We start from the raw sequence: 17,329 nt of genomic DNA on the forward strand, positions 1-17,329 counted from the left end.
GGCTCAGACGTGGTGCTGGGCAGCAGCTGGAGGAGAAGCCAGGTAAGGCACTCTGCAGATAATCCACAGCCTGCGCCAGGGCAGCGAGAAGGAAAGAAAGCATCTCAGCTGCGGGTCGCGGTGGAAGAGATGCGGGATCGGCTGGACTCAGATTCCGAGGTCCTGGATTTGAAAGGCACCAGCACACAAAGAAACGACGAAGTTAAGTTCCGGTGGTAGGACACGCAGAGTTGGAAACCGGCCCTCCCTGCCTACCTCGAGTGGAAACGCCTAATCCCCAATCACCCAGCCCAGAGCGGCTCTTCTTTTATCCTTTGGGGCCGCGGGGACAGCCTGCCCCGGGCACGCCCGAAACTCCTCAAAGGAACTACAAGCCCCACCAAACACTGGGGCGCGGGCGGTGATGACGAAGCCCCCGCGGATTGGCCGTGCGGGGCGGGGCGCGCAGGCCTTCTCCGAGGAAGGGGGCGGGGAGCGGGGCGGGGCGAGCGGCGGCGGCTCAGCGGGCACGCCCCCTCGCCCGCGGCCCCCTCCCCGCCTCTCTCCGCCGCTCCTCTGGCTCCGCGGTCAGAGGGCCGGAGCGAGAAGATGGCGAAGACGTATGATTATCTGTTCAAGCTGCTGCTGATCGGCGACTCGGGGGTGGGCAAGACCTGCCTCCTATTCCGCTTTTCCGAGGACGCCTTCAACACCACCTTCATCTCCACCATCGGTGAGGGAGGGGCCGCGGCCGGGGACGGGGAGTGAGAAATGGGGAGCGGGTGCGAGGGGGCCGGGAGAGAGCGGTGGGAGGGCTTGGGAGCCCCAGGGAAGGGACCCCGGGGACAGCAGGGCTGCGAGGGCAGTGGGAGAGGGTGAAGGCATGAGGGAGGGGGGGCCGGTGGGGACGTGAGGCTGGGGGGGCGGGCGGTTGAAAGGAGGAACTTGGGGGCAAAGGAAGGGGAGGAGGAACCAGGAGAACAAGGACTAGGGGTGTTGAGAGAAATGAGAGGGTTGGGGGTGTGACAGGGAGGGGTCTTAGAGGGACAGAGTCGGGGGGACACAGGAAATCTCATGGAGAGAGAGAAGGGAATAGTGGGTGTGAAATGGATTAAAAGACAGGAAAGAGGAAGGAAATGTGAAGGGGGAAATGAAGGGTTGGGGGAATGGGAATGGGAGGTCCGTGAAGTAAAGGACAGAGGACACAAGGGACAAGAGAGGTGAGAACCCGGGAATCCGGAAGGAGTTCGGAGGAATGAGTGATCAGGAGGTAAGGGATGAGGGGCACTGGCTACAAGAAGTCTGGTCATAGATATCATGGGAGGGGGCAGAAGAAAATTGCAGGTAGAAGATGAGTTCAGGGAGCCAGAGGATGGAATGAGGATACTTGGCCGAGAAAGTAAAGGAGAGCTGGCTGTGAAATAGAAAGGAAAAAGGGAAGCAGAATATACAGTAGGGAGGTTGAGCAGAGAAGAGAGAAGATGGGAAAGGGAGAGGAAATGGAAAGTAGGACTTTCTCCAGTAACTGGGAGCACTGGTTACCATTTTCTCTCTCTTTACTCCCTTTGGATCAAGTGCAGGAGAAAGAGCAAAAAAGTGACTAATAATGAGATACTGTGTATGGAGCATTAAATTGTTCTGTGAGTGTTAAGGGGTGTTGAGAGGATGGGTGACTTTGGGAATGGTGTGGTCAGGAAAATGTGGTTCATCCCTTTACTATCTCCTGTGCCACAGCACTTCTCAATTTTTAAAGTTCTTAGCCTTGAAGGTCTAATAATCCTCAGCTGGGGAATTGATCTTACATTCTGCCTGCCTCCCTGTATATTTTCCTTTGGATTTAATTATCACTTGCTAAACGAATCACAACATGCAATATACCCCTCAGTTACTTTCAGTTGATTCTGATTTTTCTGGTCTTGGCTGGGAGCTGTCCTTCCTACTTTTGGAAGACTCTGGTCAGGTAACAAGATCTCTAAACGTAAACCTGAAGAAGAGCAAATCAGAGCTGGTTTTAAGCTGCCTGTACAAGTGATCTTAACATCATTTCCCTTGTTAAATAACTGCTGTTAATTAAGGCCCTTAAGAATCTTAGCTCTTGGTTGTCTGGATAATGTCATGGCTTCTTATAGCGGCTCACTTAAGCATCTTTCAAATGGTTCTTACAGCATATTTCGCCATGAATTGCTGGGATTATTAGGGGGCTAGTGCTATGGTAATGAGTTATGTTTTAAGGATAATTTATCATTTATAAAAGAAGAATATTGGGGTGTAGAGCACTCTTCAGCCAAGCACTAGGAAAGGCTATGGTTTGTTTGTTCTGGCGTCTTTCATATGGATTGAGTGGTCTGAAACCTCCTGGCTGTTATGAAGTCTGGACTTAGGGAAGTTTGAGTTGCAAGTTCTTGGCAGTCATTCTTGAGTGGGACTTTTTCTCTTCGGAGGAAGCAGATTTTAAATGTCATGTCTCAAGTATATTCCTAAGAGATTTGATGGGAGCTGTTGCGGCAACCAAAAGGCGTTAATTTTTGATGCTGGTACTCATTTCAAAACCCCATAACCCTTTTTCATTGTTGAATGCACACTGCAGTCCAGATGGTAAAGGACGGGTTCTAACAAGTCGAGTGGGTTGCCTTTTGTCCGTTCTATGAGTGACCCTCCCAGAAGTATTCCCCTGCATCGAAAGTGACTGAATCTCACTGATGCTGTTTCCATTAAGCTCCTTAAATGACTTTTGCTTGTTTGTAATAGTTTTATTAGTTTCCTCTTTTCTGGTCTTAATTTTTGCCCCACCTTTTCTGTGAGGGTGCCTGCTTCCTTTTACAATAGTAGCTTTGAAAAGTTACCTTTCATTCTGAAGGAGTACAATCTTTCTTCCGTGGTAAAAAAATTTTTTTTTAATGATTGAAATTTCGTTTTGTGGAGAGTTGCAGCTATTAAGGCAGGAAAACAAGTGTCCTGAAAGAGCTTAGAACTGGGGGTAGACGTTAAATGGGGTGAATCTCACGTGTCATGTTGTCCTTTGTATTTTCCGTGGGGTGGATGTGGTAAAGAGAGGCTCTGAGCTTTGTCTTCAGTTGACATGGAGGAGGGGAAATCCCATTTAGCCCCCGAGCTCTGACAGGAAGTGGTGGCCCACTGCCTTCAAACAGTACAAAAACTGTACATACGTACAACCTAATGCTTTGGAGTTGAAGTTAAGCTAGGAAAATAAGGTGAATGTTAACATCATTCTAGTGAAAAGTTCCACACACACCGATCACAAACATAGGCTTGGAGCGTCCACATCTCTGGCAGCAATATCTACCCCCCTCCAGCCATCACCCCTGTTTCCAGGTGATCTGAGGTTGCTGAGGGGAGAGTTGGTGGTCCATCTCCTCCCAGTCATAATTATTTCTTGAGGCACCTCAATGTGGAAGTTTCCAGGGCTTTTCTGACTGCCACATCATTGCTGACAAAACTTGATAAGGTTTACGTCCCAGGAATTGTCCATTCCTTAATGGGCGTTTCTTAATACATGGGGTTTGTGTGTGTGTGTGTGTGTGTGTGAGTGTGTGTGTGTGTGTGTGTGTGTGTGTTGGGAGATATGTATGGATGCCTGTTTCTTCCCATGGAGATACATTTACAGTCTTAATTTTGCTTTGTTAAAATTTAAGTAGTTTTAAAAAAGGACATCTGCCACCTCTAGATACTGTTTTGATAGGGGTTCTGCATTCATGAAAGGAGGAGACAATTAGTCATTTTGATTACAGAAACAGTTGTCACACAGATGCTTTCTTCGTTCATGTATCTAAGGTTCTGGTATCTTCTCTGATGTCCCAGTTCCCCTCATTTCCTTTCTGCTCTTGGGGGTGGTAGAGGGTACAGTTTTTTCAACTGACTTGTTGGGACTCTTTTCGTATATCAGTCAGATAATATTTAACTTTTGAGTAGGGATGTTTTACCCATTTGAAGTTGTAGGCCCAATGTCTAGGACCAACAACCAACTACCATTTCAGTTCAAACGAAAAACTCAAGAAATGAAAAAAAAAAAAATTGATTGACTCCCCAAGCCCCTTACATGATCATTAATATCGATTAATTAAATGTATGTAAAATGTAGCATTAAGACAACTAGGAAACGGTAATACAGTAGCTCTGAATTATATTTCCTATGGGATGTGGGTACATTTTAATATTGATGCGAGGATCATATCGATGTCTTGGAATGGCCTGTACCGAACAAGGTGCTGGGAGAACAGAAAGAGAAAACCCAGCCCTGTCCTCTAACAGGACAGTCTAAGCTTCCTCCCTTAACTGTCTCTCCCCTGCCCTGCCCCCTGCTTCCTGTTAGGGTATTTCCTGAGTGGTTTTATTATTTAGTATAGTCATAGTTTGACAGCAGAGTCTTAGAAATTATCTACCTTATGCCCATGGCCCAGTTTTATAAGTAAGAAAACTGAGCTTAGGTTGATACTGTCAAGATCACACAGCTGATTGTAGAAGAGCCTCTAGTGAAACCCCAGATTCAAGTCTGGATCACTTTTCACGACTGAGCTGCTGCTATTTCTGATCAGTATGATCACCACCATAAATTCAAGTCACCATCTTTTCCAGGGAGGAATTCGATTTTGCACGTTTGCTTTTATGTGAGGAAAGTTAAGGTGTTCCCATTTGGAGTAGCTGTATCACTTTAGGGAAACAGTAAATGCTAATACAACTCAGAGTCCTATAGGAGTTTATATGGGCTAACTCGGCATGTTATAACTGTCCTTTGCCCTTTCTATGTCTGTAGTTTCACGTTAAGAGATCAAAGTATCCTGCCATTAAAATTCCTTCCATGTGCAAAATAACTAATGACGTCATATTAATGTGTGCTGATAATTGTTGCAGCCTAGTGCCTAACATTTTATTCCCTAACATTTTTATTCCTTAACATTTTTTTCTTGGATTCACTTACTTTCGTTTAGAGGTTGGCAAACTATGGCCCACAGGCCAAATGTGGCCTGCGGCCTGCAGCCTGTTTTTGTGCAGTCCACAAGGGAAGAATGTTTTTTACATTTTTAAAGGGTTATTAAAGAGTAACACAGGGGCTTCCCTGGTGGCGCAGTGGTTGAGAGTCCACCTGCCGATGCAGGGGACACGGGTTCGTGCCCCGGTCCGGGAAGATCCCACATGCCGCGGAGTGGCTGGGCCCGTGAGCCATGGCCGCTGAGCCTGCGCGTCCGGAGCCTGTGCTCCGCAACGGGAGAGGCCACAACAGTGAGAGGCCTGCGTATCGCAAAAAAAGAAAAAAAAAAAAAAGAAAAAAAAAAAAAAAGAAAAGTAACACAAAACAAAGAATTTGCAACAGACACCATATATGTCCCACAAAGCTTAAAAATATTTACTAGCTGTTCCTTTACAGAAAGAGTTTACTGACCCCAGCTTAAAATTAAAAACTGTTTTTGGTTGGTAGCAATTCAAAGTTTTTATCAAGACTGATTGACTGAAAAACAAACTTTGTCGTATTTACATTTTTATCCAAGATGATATCAACATTTGGCTGAGTATAATCCAGATATGTAGTGCAAGTAGATTTTAATTTTCATAGTTGTTTTCCATGGTTTCAACCTCTCAAACAAAAATATGTAAGGGACAGGCAACTTCAAATTGAACATTTTGTATATAAAGCCTTATTTGAATGTCACTGTCTTCTTTTTTTTTTCCTCTTGTGAGTGTCAGTATTTTATTTTGGCGTGAACACGGGAAGCTGGAAGATACACTATTTAAAATTTTCTTGGTTCCCCCTCACATTGTGGAAACCCCTCCCCCCAGAGCTAATCTGTTCAAACTCAAATACTTAAAAATTACAGCAGCAAAACAAAAGCACAGAAAAAAGGAAACCAGATGGAGAAGGTAGCCAGGCCAGTAGTGTCACTTGGTCCGGACGACTGAGGTGCTGGACAGGAGCTTCTGTTTCTGTTTTTTCTTTTCTTCCTCCTTTCTCTTCAGAGAGGGGATCTGAAGTAGCTGGCATGTCCAGTTTCGTGAATGCTGCTTCAATAGCTTGGCTGAAGGAATTCTGGAAACTGGGCACAGGAACACTGTCTGCGTTATCACTCTCCCCATCGCTGTCCACAGTGGCAGGAGGACCTAAGCTGTTTTCATCTTTCTTTGGAGCAGTTTTGGGCCACACATCTGCTTTTGCTTTTCCAATTCTCAGCATCTTGGCAAAGGAAGGGAAGGGAGAGTCTTCTTCCAGACTCCCAATGCAGAATGAAGAACTGCCCTGATCGGCGGTGGGTGACAGAGGGGTCCGCAGAAAGTCTGCTTGGGAACCTGGACTTCTGCTAAGAGGAGAAAGGGAGAGAGCCCCATGGCCCTTTCTTTCAAAGCTGTCGATAGACTTCCCATCTAGGTGATAGCTTTGAAAAGAACACTGTTTCAGGATTTTAATACTTGATCATAAAGGGTTAAACTCATCTCCTCAGTTAGTGGTCTAGCGAATGCAAAAAGCCATTCAACAAATCAAGGATGGGAGTGGGAAACTGAGTCTTGGAGACAGACCTAGATGTGTCTTAAGAATAAGCGTACTTTAACAAAGAGCTTCACCAGCTGTTCTGCATGGCAGCAAACCAGGGAGGAGGTTCTCTTGGCAACAGCACCAAGATTGTTTGGATCCTCTAAGAAAAGCTGGAGAGAGATAGGTTTGGATATTGTCTTAGAGGAAAATGTCTGGTCTTTGAAGACAAGGAAAAATTTAGCAGTTGATATTTTAGTGGAATCTGATAACTGAACCTGGAAGGAACCATGGAACCAGAAGTGGGAGACCAGGGAGCTGCCGACATGGCCTGAGGACATGGCTGGCTCTAGGTCAGATCTGCCTGCCAGCACACAGGACCATTCTGGAGACCAGCACTCTGGTGTGTGTTAGAATGACTACGTGGGAAAATTCGGCAGGAAAGAGTTTTCATAGCAGGATGAGAAGAGGGTGGGAGTGGGGAATGGGGAAGTAACTGTTAGCTGGTGAGTAATATCGTGGAACATAACATAATATGGATCTTCTGAAATTTAAGTAGCCCATATAGCGGTTTGGTTCATGTTTGGTGTTAGGGAGATTGCATGGTCAATTAAGAGCAATAGGCCTGTGGTCAGATCAGGGTTTATGTCCTGACATCTGCCGTTCCTGCATCTCTGGCCTTTAGTGAGTCAGTTGTCCTTCTAGGGCCTTAGTTCCTTTATCTGTACTAGAGTATACTAATACTATACCAACTTTTCAGCATTGATGTGAGTTCCCTAGGGCAGAAATCAAATCTTATTCACCTTTTAAGTCTCCAAGGCCTCTATTAAATGACTAATCAATTGGATGAATGAATTATGAAAGCACTATATGAGCTATAAAGCATTGCTTAAATTTTAGTTGTTATCTTTCATAATATTCTAGATAACTAGACGATGTCTGAGGCAAGATTAAAAGTGCTTAATTTGAATTCTTAATACAAGAATGGTATTTCCCCCACTGTAAAATGCTGTCTTTCTATAATCAGTTTTAAAGGGATATTTTAGAGTCTGAAAGATATTTCACTTGTCTTTCGGTCTCCATAATAAGCTGTTTAACACCCTGCTTCCAACCCCCCACTAACATAAATACCAAATAGAAAATGAGTGAAATCACTGGGTTTGCTTTAGAAGAGCCATTTCAGCTTTGTCTTTGCCCATTAGCTTCAAACAATGCAACAGATGCCTATTAACAGTTTCATGCCCGGTTTTAATTAGCAGATGGAGCTATGTTTGTGTCTGTGTTCTGCCCAGCACTGTTTGAGTGACAGGGTAAGTGAGTGGTTTGGAATTGGGCTGGGCGTTTGGGTTGAATAAAGCCAAATTCTATTTTTAAAAAGATGAATATAAACATTTATTATATAGAACCGCTTGTGTATCTCAGTGAAACAGCATAGTGTCTAGAGTAAAACTAATGTTTGCAGTTATGTTTTCTGCTCTTATTATCCTTTAGAAATTACATAATATGGAAAAATACGTTTTTATGGCTTAAATGAAGGTTTTTGGGTAGTCTTGAAGCTATCATGTAGTGGCTTTCTCTGAAGATCTGTTTCAGTATTTTGGTATAGTGGGTTCAGGACTATGCAAAGCTGGGACGAAATGGGCTTCAGCATGAATGCCGATGCTGATGGGTTGGTAGTTGCCTCCCAGCATGCTGTGTTGTATAGAGTTCTGAGGTCCTGTCTGAGCTCAGCAAGACCGAGAGCTGTGAAAGATTCCTGATGTGGGCCATGGGCAATGGACGGAGAGAGTGGATGGCAACATCCTACATATATGCTATCTATTTTCTTTTTCTTTTCTTTCTTTTCTTTATTTTTTTTGGCTGTGTCAGTCTTAGTCGCGGCACACGGGATCTTTGTTGAGGCATGCGGGATCTTTCACGAGGCATGCAGGATCTTTTGTTGCAGCGCTCTGGCTTCTCTTTAGTTGTGGTTCACGGGCTTAGTTGCCCTGCAACATGTGGAATCTTAGTTCCCTGACCAGGGATCGAACCCATGTCCCCTGCGTTGGAAGGCAGATTCTTTACCACTGGACCACCAGGGAAGTCCCTGCTGCCTGTTTTCTAAAGTGAATATGTAGTATCTGCTGTCCAGTGTGTCATGGTTAAATTTCAGTATTAAAACATTATCTGTCAATGACTATTACATATATATATATGTTTTTTTAAAATAAATTTATTTATTTTTGGCTGCATTGGGTCTTTGTTGTGGTGCATGGGCTTCTTATTGTGGTGGCTTCTCTTGTTGCGGATCACCAGCTCTAGGCATGCGGGCTTCAGTAGTTGTGGCACACGGGCTCAGTAGTTGTGGCTCGTGGGCTCTAGAGTGTGGGCTGTAGAGCACAGGCTCAGTAGTTGTGGCGCACGGGCTTAGTTGCTCTGCAGCATGTGGGATCTTCCCGGACCAGTGTCCCCTGTACTGGCAGGTGTATTCTTAACCACTGAGCCACCAGGGAAGTCCCTATTGGATACATTGTGTCTGGAGATGTGTCCTTTTCCTGTGTTCAGTTTTGACTTTTGGGATTTTCCTTATTTTGCGTTGAATTATTAAGAACCTTAAAGGAAGTAGGTGCCTGATTGTCCTTAGAGGAAGAAATGTCTGCACTGCTTTTTTTAAAAAAGTTACTTAGTTACTTAGGACTTCCTTAGGGAAGCCACATAAAGTGATGGAAACAACTTGGAACCAGTTCTTGCAGCACTGTGACAAAGTATTTTCTTGCTGTCTTGCCTGTAGCATTCAGCATCAGTTTAATTAGGCACTTTGGTATTTACCTGTTGCTGAAACTTTGGACATTTTCCAACGAGCTCTCATCTTCCTCAGCCCAGAATTTTAATTCTTGGCTCCCAGGAGAAAGTGCGAAAGCTCTGCGTGTCCTCATGTTCATCAGATTAGGTTTGCTGTCACTAAGACAGGCTGGATGACAGTGCTGCTTGCAGTCCCATGAGGCATTGCAGATTTCAGAGCACTTAGCAGAAGCTCGGTTAGGTATGGAATCCCACCTCATCATGATAAAAACCAACCACAAAGTCGTCAAGCAGTATGTCGTGTTTCACGGCTTCCTGCTGGCAAAGTTGGGACTGGTGTGACTTCCCCACATCATGTCGTAATTTTGCATATTTGAGGGAAGAACTTGGCAGTAATTCGTTTAATAATTCATAGATATTTTCCTGATGTATAAAGTAGAAGGGCAGTCTCTAAAATGTATGATCAACTTTTGACCTGAAATATAGGGTGGTCTACTTAAAAGTTGAATTATAAGAGTTCATTTCTTATGACCGTATGCAATATTTGTTTAGCTGGAATAGGTATCACAAAATAGTTTAATCTCATGCAAATCTCGTACATGAAATCCATTACGAAAAAAATAGTTTGCATTGTGAGATGTCAGTGACTAACCCTACTGTAATTTGTTGCTTATGAATTTGGATGGGATAACTGTTTATGTTTTTCAACAGGGAATTTTTTTTTCTTTTCTTAAGGTCTCTGAATAAAATCTTGAGATGGCATGGAAAACAATTCTTTATTGAGAGCTAACTGTTTCATTTTTGGAATGATTCAGACCACTTTCTCATTTCACTCTCCATTAACACCTCACGCCTATCAGGGTTTGGGGAGAGGGGATTGGATTGGGAAGAGAAGAATGAAAACAGCATTCCACCCTCCTCCTGTATCAGTTTCTTTGACTACTTGTTCAGTCTCTTTTGCTTTTGTTAACAGTTGGAGTAAACTGTTGGGTGGGGAGTTAGAAACTTCTGCCTAAGATATGGTGACTTTTGACTGCATTGCTTTCTTACATTGTTTAAAACTAAATAATAAAAAATCGTCATAACCATGTCTCAGTCATAACCAGCAATGAACAGATTAGGTTGTTGTCCATGAACAAAATAATTTGAGTGAGTGCATTTCCTATTTTGTCTACTTACTATTGTTTTGAAAATTTCCAGTCTTGTAGAAGCATGAAAAATTAACAAAACAAGCAAAATACTTTCTTTCACATCCACAAAATTCCATAAGAGTTAAATTTTAAAACATGTATATATAAATATCATCAGAGGTGTGTCTCTGTCTTGGCCCTTCAGCCTTCAACTTCGATAAACACCATTGTATTTTATTTTCTGTTGGAATCTCATTATATGATTTACCACATTTTTTTGGTCAGGTCGTCTCCTTGTTATTGCAAAATAAAGTATGTAGTACTCTGAAAAACAATTGTTTCACGTTTCCAATCAGTGATGGCACAAGTCCTTCCTAAGGGCATTAGACCAGGCCTGTTTTCTCATCGTGAAAGGCAAGTTCCGGCTTCGATGGTCTTCAGTCTCTTCTGGCTGCAGCATTCTGTGAGTCTATGAAATCAAGTAGTGTCTGTAAAGAAAAAAAAGGGTTTGTCCTTTTTCAGTTAATGATTGTGGGGAGGTTTCTTTTTGCAGGTAGACACTAGGGTTTTGATGACATGAAAACAGAAGGAAGAAGAAGTAGCATTAGTTAATTCAAGCTGAGCCTATGTTGATCTTGTAATTTGATTAAACTTTTTATAGTACCAAAGAGACTGCTTAATGTTTTTGAGTCCTGTCCTTAGAAATGTCTTGGTTTAAACAATAAAGCTAAATGTCACCAGAAAAATAACTGTAGTCAGCCCTTTGTATCTGTGGGTTCCACATCCACAGATTCTACATCTGAGGATTGAACCAAACTTGGATTGAAAATACTCAGGAAAAAAAACTCCAGGAAGTTCTTAAAAGCAAAACTTGCATTTGCCACACGCCAGCATCTATTTACATAGCATATACATTGTATTAGGTATTGTAAGTAATACAGAGATGATTTAAAGTATATGGGAGGATATGCATAGGTTATATGCCAAATACTGTGCCATTTTACATAAGGGACTTGAGCATCTGCAGATTTTGGTATGCATACTCTTTGGGGCGGGGGTGTCCTAGCACCAGTCCCCCACAGGTACCAAGGGATAACTGTACTTGAAAGCTGTAAAAATATTTCTTTGAGATGTATAAAGTATTTTCAGATTACCTCATTTTTGTCACATGAAACATGGCGAAGTAGGTGAAAAATAAACTAAAATAATAGGAAGCCTTTTGCTTCTTAGGTATGCTGATGTTAAATTTCTGTTTGACAGTTGGGGGGCCTGAGACCCAGAGGCATGGAGGTTGTTCAAGGTCACACAGAGCCTGGCCTTGAGCAGTAGTTTTCTGATTTCAAGTCTCTTTTCTCTTACAACTCCTCTACCTTCAATTCTCTTGTTATGGAAAGACATTGGTGGTATAGCATAAAACCTGGACATAGTAAGTATTTTGTGGGAGAAAAGTCAGAGATTGAACTAGGAGACTAGGGTGATTAGCCATTTGCTTTCGGGCAAGTCTTTTAGCTTCTCGTGGCCTTTGTTTTCTTTCCTCTTTTTTTTTTTTTTTTGGCCTTTCTTTTCTTATCAGTAAAAAGGAGAGGCTGGGGTTGGGAACTGTAGTGATTTGTTAGTAGGCTACTAGTGTCAGCCACTAAGTCATTTTCACTAAATTCACTCATTCAGTGAACAGTGTTTTTTAGTCCACGAAATAGAGGAGAAAAGAGTAGCGAGTATCCAGGCAGTTTGAACACAATGATGAAAAGGGCTTCAAAGGGATTAATGGAAGATGTTAGGAAAGCATAGAGGAGAGGTAGAGGAGGGCGTCTAGGAGGGAATGACGTGGAAGTTAAAATCAGGCCCCCAGGATGGGTTAGTTGGGTAGAATGTGGAGTGTCAGGAGCGGGGGCTGTCCCCTGCAGGTGTGGGAGTCACAGCCCCTGTAGGAACTCCTCAAGTGACGGCCATGTGGCAAGAGGTTAAGTTGAAGGGTCATTAGAGGGCAGATTGAGAAGGGACTTTACACCTGTTCAGGAGTCTGGACTTATATCCTGAGAGCAGTGGGGAGTCCCTGGGGATTTTGCACACAGAAACCAGTTAGGAGATAAGCAGACTTCCTCGGCCGCCCCTTCGCTTCTCTTGGACCTTTACTTTTTACAGAGTACTTTCACTTACGTCTCTGTTTAAACTCCTCAGTAATCACGTCCATGGACAGAGATTGTTTTCCTGTTCTAGGCAAGGAAGCTAAGGTTCTGAGAGGGGCATAGACTCTTGGTCAATCAAGCAGGTAGGTGCAGGAGCCAAGACTTGAGTCTTGAACTTCAGTTCTGGACTGTAGTCTGTCCACAGCAACCTGCTCCTCTCAGAATGGGCCCTGAAGTTTTCCGTGGGACTCAGTGCCCTGGCACTTAGCCTGCCTTAGCGGTCACTTCCAGTGGTCTGTAAGAACGTTGTAAACTGACCAGCAAACCCTTGAGAAGTGTGTTGAGTGGAAGGGTGAAATCAGCCTCTCCCTGGACAAGGCCCAGTAACAGCTAATACAAACATGCATCGTGTTGCCTGTTGGCCTGGGACGTCAGTGAACTGTGGTTTCAAGTTGTCTCCTGGTCTCTAACCCAGTCCCTTAGGAAGCAATCAAATATATACACAGCAGAATGGGGGCAGGAAGAGACAGTTTAATTGTGAATCCAGCTCTTTTGTGGAAAGGGAACTAATTATGTCAGAAATCTCAGCATTGCTTCTCCACATGGGGCCGATGGTTTGTTATGCTTGTACGTATGCTGTTGGCCTCAGATAGACTGTAGTGTGCTAGGAACAGCTGCTTTAATTGTTAGCTTCCTTCCTTTGACAAATAAAACTTCTCGTTAGCCTGTCCTTTCCTTTCTTCCAGGGTGAAATTGTCTCTACTCTGGGTTTTGTTTGTAAAGCCTCGTTCAGCAGTTTTCCTCCGATTCACAGTGACATTGTAGACCAGACTGACACCTGATTTGTTTGCTAACCCTGAGTCTCCAGAACGCTGCTGTGAGCCAGAAAGCGGAAAGGTCCAAGCAGCGAAACTGGATATAACAAAGTCCATTTGCTAATGAAGTTGCCTCACTGGGGAGCCCCTGGGTCCAAACTTAGCCTTTGCACTCTTGATTTATACAGTGGTCGTTGGAGCAGGGCTGGGGGCCTCCTAGAGACAGGCCACCGGCATCCAAGAGGAAAAAGCGGCAGCGTGGCACCGTGGCGGTGGCATTCATTAGGTGACTTCGGGCAAGCCAGTAGCGAGCCTCCCAGGCTTCCATTTTTCTTCATAAGCAAACAGGGAATGTTGTGCTAGATACACTCAAAAGTCCCTTCCAAAACTCCGATCCTATTGATAGCAGTGGACTCACCAACACAATGGGAAAAGTAGACGTAAGAACTGAAGATAACATTGTGTAGATAAAAGAACTTGGGCTTTTGAGACAGAAACTCTCAAATTCCAATCCTCATTCTGCTGCTTCCTACTTGAGAGCCTTGGGTGAATTATTTAACCATTTTCCTTATTGACAAAGGAAGGGTACTGACTCTCTTGCAGGAATTTTGTTATGTTTTATTTTGAGCATAATGAAATGCATTGTTGTGTGCATAATGTCTTTGGCACATGGGAGATACACAAAAAGGTGTGTCTGTGTGTGACTGTGTGTGGGTGAACTTAGTCTTGGTTCCCTGAGGGTGGGTTCGCTAAGAGAACCTTTGTGATCTGTGGGGCTTCATTGTTCTAACACTTGCTTTTAATGATAAGAGCTTTTACATTTACCTAGTGTTTACTATATATCAGGTACAGTTCTAGGCATTTTACATGAATTAACATTTTTCATGGATTGACCCATTTAATTCTCACAACAACCTCTCAGGTACATTCTGTTATTATTTCCACTTTTTCCAAATGAGGTAATTGATGCACAGAGTGGTTGAATAACATCTTAGTGTCACACAGCTGGTAAGTGGTGGAACCAGACCCAATTGGAATCCAGGCAGTCTGGTTCCAGAGTCTATGTTTTTAACCACTATGCCTTTCTGCCCCAACAGTGACTCAGAAATATTAAAAAAGAAACGAAAAAATGATTAGCTATCTTTAAGGAGGTGATGTGGTGCAAGGTGCACTGTGGCGCTACTCCTTACCAGCTGGGTGACATCATCACATCCTTTAAACCTCCTTGGTCCCTGTCCCCTCTTCTGCAGAGAATTGGCGTGAGGCAGTTTAATGAAGTACTGTAGGGAAGCATTTAGCATAGGGCCTCACACACAGTCAGGGTCAGTAGAGGGTGAGGGTTTGGTTTTTCTCCAGGTAATAAGAAACACCTGCTAGAACAAGTTCCATAACAAATATGAACGGGGACATTTTGGTTGCTTAATGGGGTGCGCTTTAGTTTTCTGGAAAATTAGTCCTTAAAGTTTAGGACTACATGCGTTTTACTAAGCTAGAGTGAGAAGTATTTCTTTAAACCCATTTCCAAGGTGAAGGTGATTGTCCTTGGCCTCAGCTGGTGTAAGGAGGTGTCCAACACAGCCCTTGACCTTGGGTGCAGGATGTCAGTATGATATAAGCAGCAAGTTCTTCAGAACCTTTTAGCTGCTGCAAACTCTCAGGCATCTTGAATTCCTCCTTCTGGTGAAAACAAAAACAAAAACAAAATCAGTGTTGAATGCCCTGTCTAGAAAGGACAAATGTTTCAATTTAAATATTCCAGCTCAATGTCCTCTGTTAGGGCCCTGAATTTTAAGTGCAGTGAGTTTCTGAGTGAGGTCACCTGAATTTTAATGAGTTTGTTTGCATACATGAATTTGAACAATACATTAAATCTTGAAACATCGTAGCTGATTTTAATGGAGTAAATTACCCTACTTGAAAGTTAGTTAATAGGCTTTTCTTTACCTAATAATCAGGATGATGATACTTTCATCTCAAAAAAGTCATTAATCATATTTTTGCAATATTGATACATGCTATTATTTTTTTTAATTATTAAACTGTCTCATCAAGAGAATAAGGGAAATAAATGTGTCAGTGTGAGTGTAAAGCATGATCTTCCCCCCTTTTAACCCTTTTCCCCCCTGTGATATTTAGTACATACTGAATGCTTAAATGTACATGGTAGGAATAAAGCCAGAACTGGGTTTGGTTTTGTACGGTGCTTGCTTGGACCAGGAAGGTGAAGTGAGATGCTCTTTACTAGCTTAAAAATGTTTTTAAACATTATAAAAAAAATTACACACACACATGCACGCACACACACACACACGGATGGTACAGGAGGTGACAGGGAACAAGTCGTGAAGGGGAAGGGGTAAGGAGGATAGCTTTTATTGTGACTGTAGTTGAAAGTACATATGTAGCGTTATGTGCAGGGAAGTGACACGTTTAATTTATAATTTTAAAAGCTGCGGTGAAGAGAGTTCGTCTTGGGGTTTAATGGCACTGAAAAACCATGCCATGGAACCTTCTGGTCCAGTCCATTCCCTAAAATCATGTTGCATCCAGGAAAGTATTTGTTAAAAATGTTCAGGTAGCCAGTCTTACTTAGCTCCTAATGAAGCATAAAGATTGTGAGGGTTGGTTCAGTTAACGTTCTGAGCACTCAAATGTGCGAAAATGTTGGAATGAGCGGAAGCTGTCAGGACATCCCATCTGATGGTGACCTTCTGGAGGACGGGAGCCATGGCTTGCCTCTTCAGAGCTCCTTTGTCTGATGTTCACGCACGCAGTATCTGTGGAATAAATGAACTAACACCGTATATTTCCTTCTGAGGAATGGATTTGGGCTCCTGTAGTAGTGAGACCTCATCCATTAGCACATACCGAAGCTTCAAAGGATGTGTAATTATCACCTGTTACTGCTTATGGTCTTTTTCTAGATGTGAGGGTGATAAAGTCAACCTGTTTCTCTTTTACCCAGAGTATTTGCCTATAGTAAGAAATGCCTGCTGACTTCACTTGTGCCCATGTGTAAATGCACAGTTTTTGGTGCCTGGAAGGCCCTCCGTAAATGTTTGCAGTGTGAATGAACAGTTGGTGGCCACTGGCACTTCCCAGCTGTTCATGTCTCACTCAAATCACAGCAAATGTCTCCCCCTTTCCTCTATTTTCCAGCAAAGACCCCATGACCCCATAACAAGAGCTTCCTCAACATCCTTTCTTGCCATTATAATTTCTGCGTATTTTCATCTTCCCCTTGTTTCCTTTCCCCTTCTCTCCAAGGAGCCGGTGCTGACCTGCTGGTTGATGTTCTTGATGTAATACCCTCCTACTCCTGGGGCCGGGCCCTGGCAGTCGTTCTCCTCCTCTCTTACATCTTCTCTCTCCTCTTTCTCTTTCTCTGCTGGCCCTTTCTGCTCTGCCTTCAATCCTGTTGAAATCACCCCCATTTTGATAAGGAGATTGCTTAAACTCACCCCTTCCTCAGGTCACCTTTCTCCCCATCGCCTTTCCTTTTGTCGTTTAACTTCTTGAAAGAGAAGTCTTGTCACTTGCACTTTTCTACCATCTCCTCACTCATTAACGCCTTGAAATCCTGCCCCGCCTGCTTCCACACTGCGCTCAGGTTGTCCTGTCCTCAGTGAACAGGCCAGTGGCCTTTGCTCATTCCTCATCCCCCTTGGCCTCTCAGCAGCACTTGGCACCGTTTGTCACTTGTTCCCTGAAACTCTTCCTCCACCAGCTTCCAGGAATTGTCTGCTCAATTTGTTTCCTACTAACTGCCTTCTGGTTCCAGTGGCAGTCTCATTTTGCTTTTTAATTGAAGTCATTTTCCAAGTATCTGTTCTCTATTTTTTTTTTCCTTTTTCCTCTTTTGGAAATTAGACATTCTAATGCAAGTTGTAATCACAACTGCCTGTGTGATTACTGCATGAACGTTTGTCTTTCCTGCCAGATTGGAGGTCCATGAGTGCAGGTCCCAGGTCTGCTGGTCTACAGCATATCTGTAGCACCTAGTACAGTGCCTGGCATGTA

General features: G+C 43.5%; 1 protein-coding gene across 1 annotated transcript in view; it reads left to right on the plus strand.

Annotated features, from left to right (window-relative positions):
* The first annotated feature begins 575 nt into the window (after positions 1 to 575).
* The window catches only part of RAB8B (RAB8B, member RAS oncogene family), a 67,336-nt gene continuing 50,582 nt past the window's right edge, over positions 576 to 17,329 (plus strand). Inside the window, exon 1 of the mRNA XM_065871128.1 lies at positions 576 to 712. Within this exon, the coding sequence (XP_065727200.1) occupies positions 589 to 712 (124 nt within the window). The 5' untranslated portion in view covers positions 576 to 588. The remainder of the gene's footprint in view (positions 713 to 17,329) is intronic.

Source organism: Phocoena phocoena, chromosome 2, assembly GCF_963924675.1.
Source record: "Phocoena phocoena chromosome 2, mPhoPho1.1, whole genome shotgun sequence".
NCBI lineage: Eukaryota > Metazoa > Chordata > Mammalia > Artiodactyla > Phocoenidae > Phocoena > Phocoena phocoena.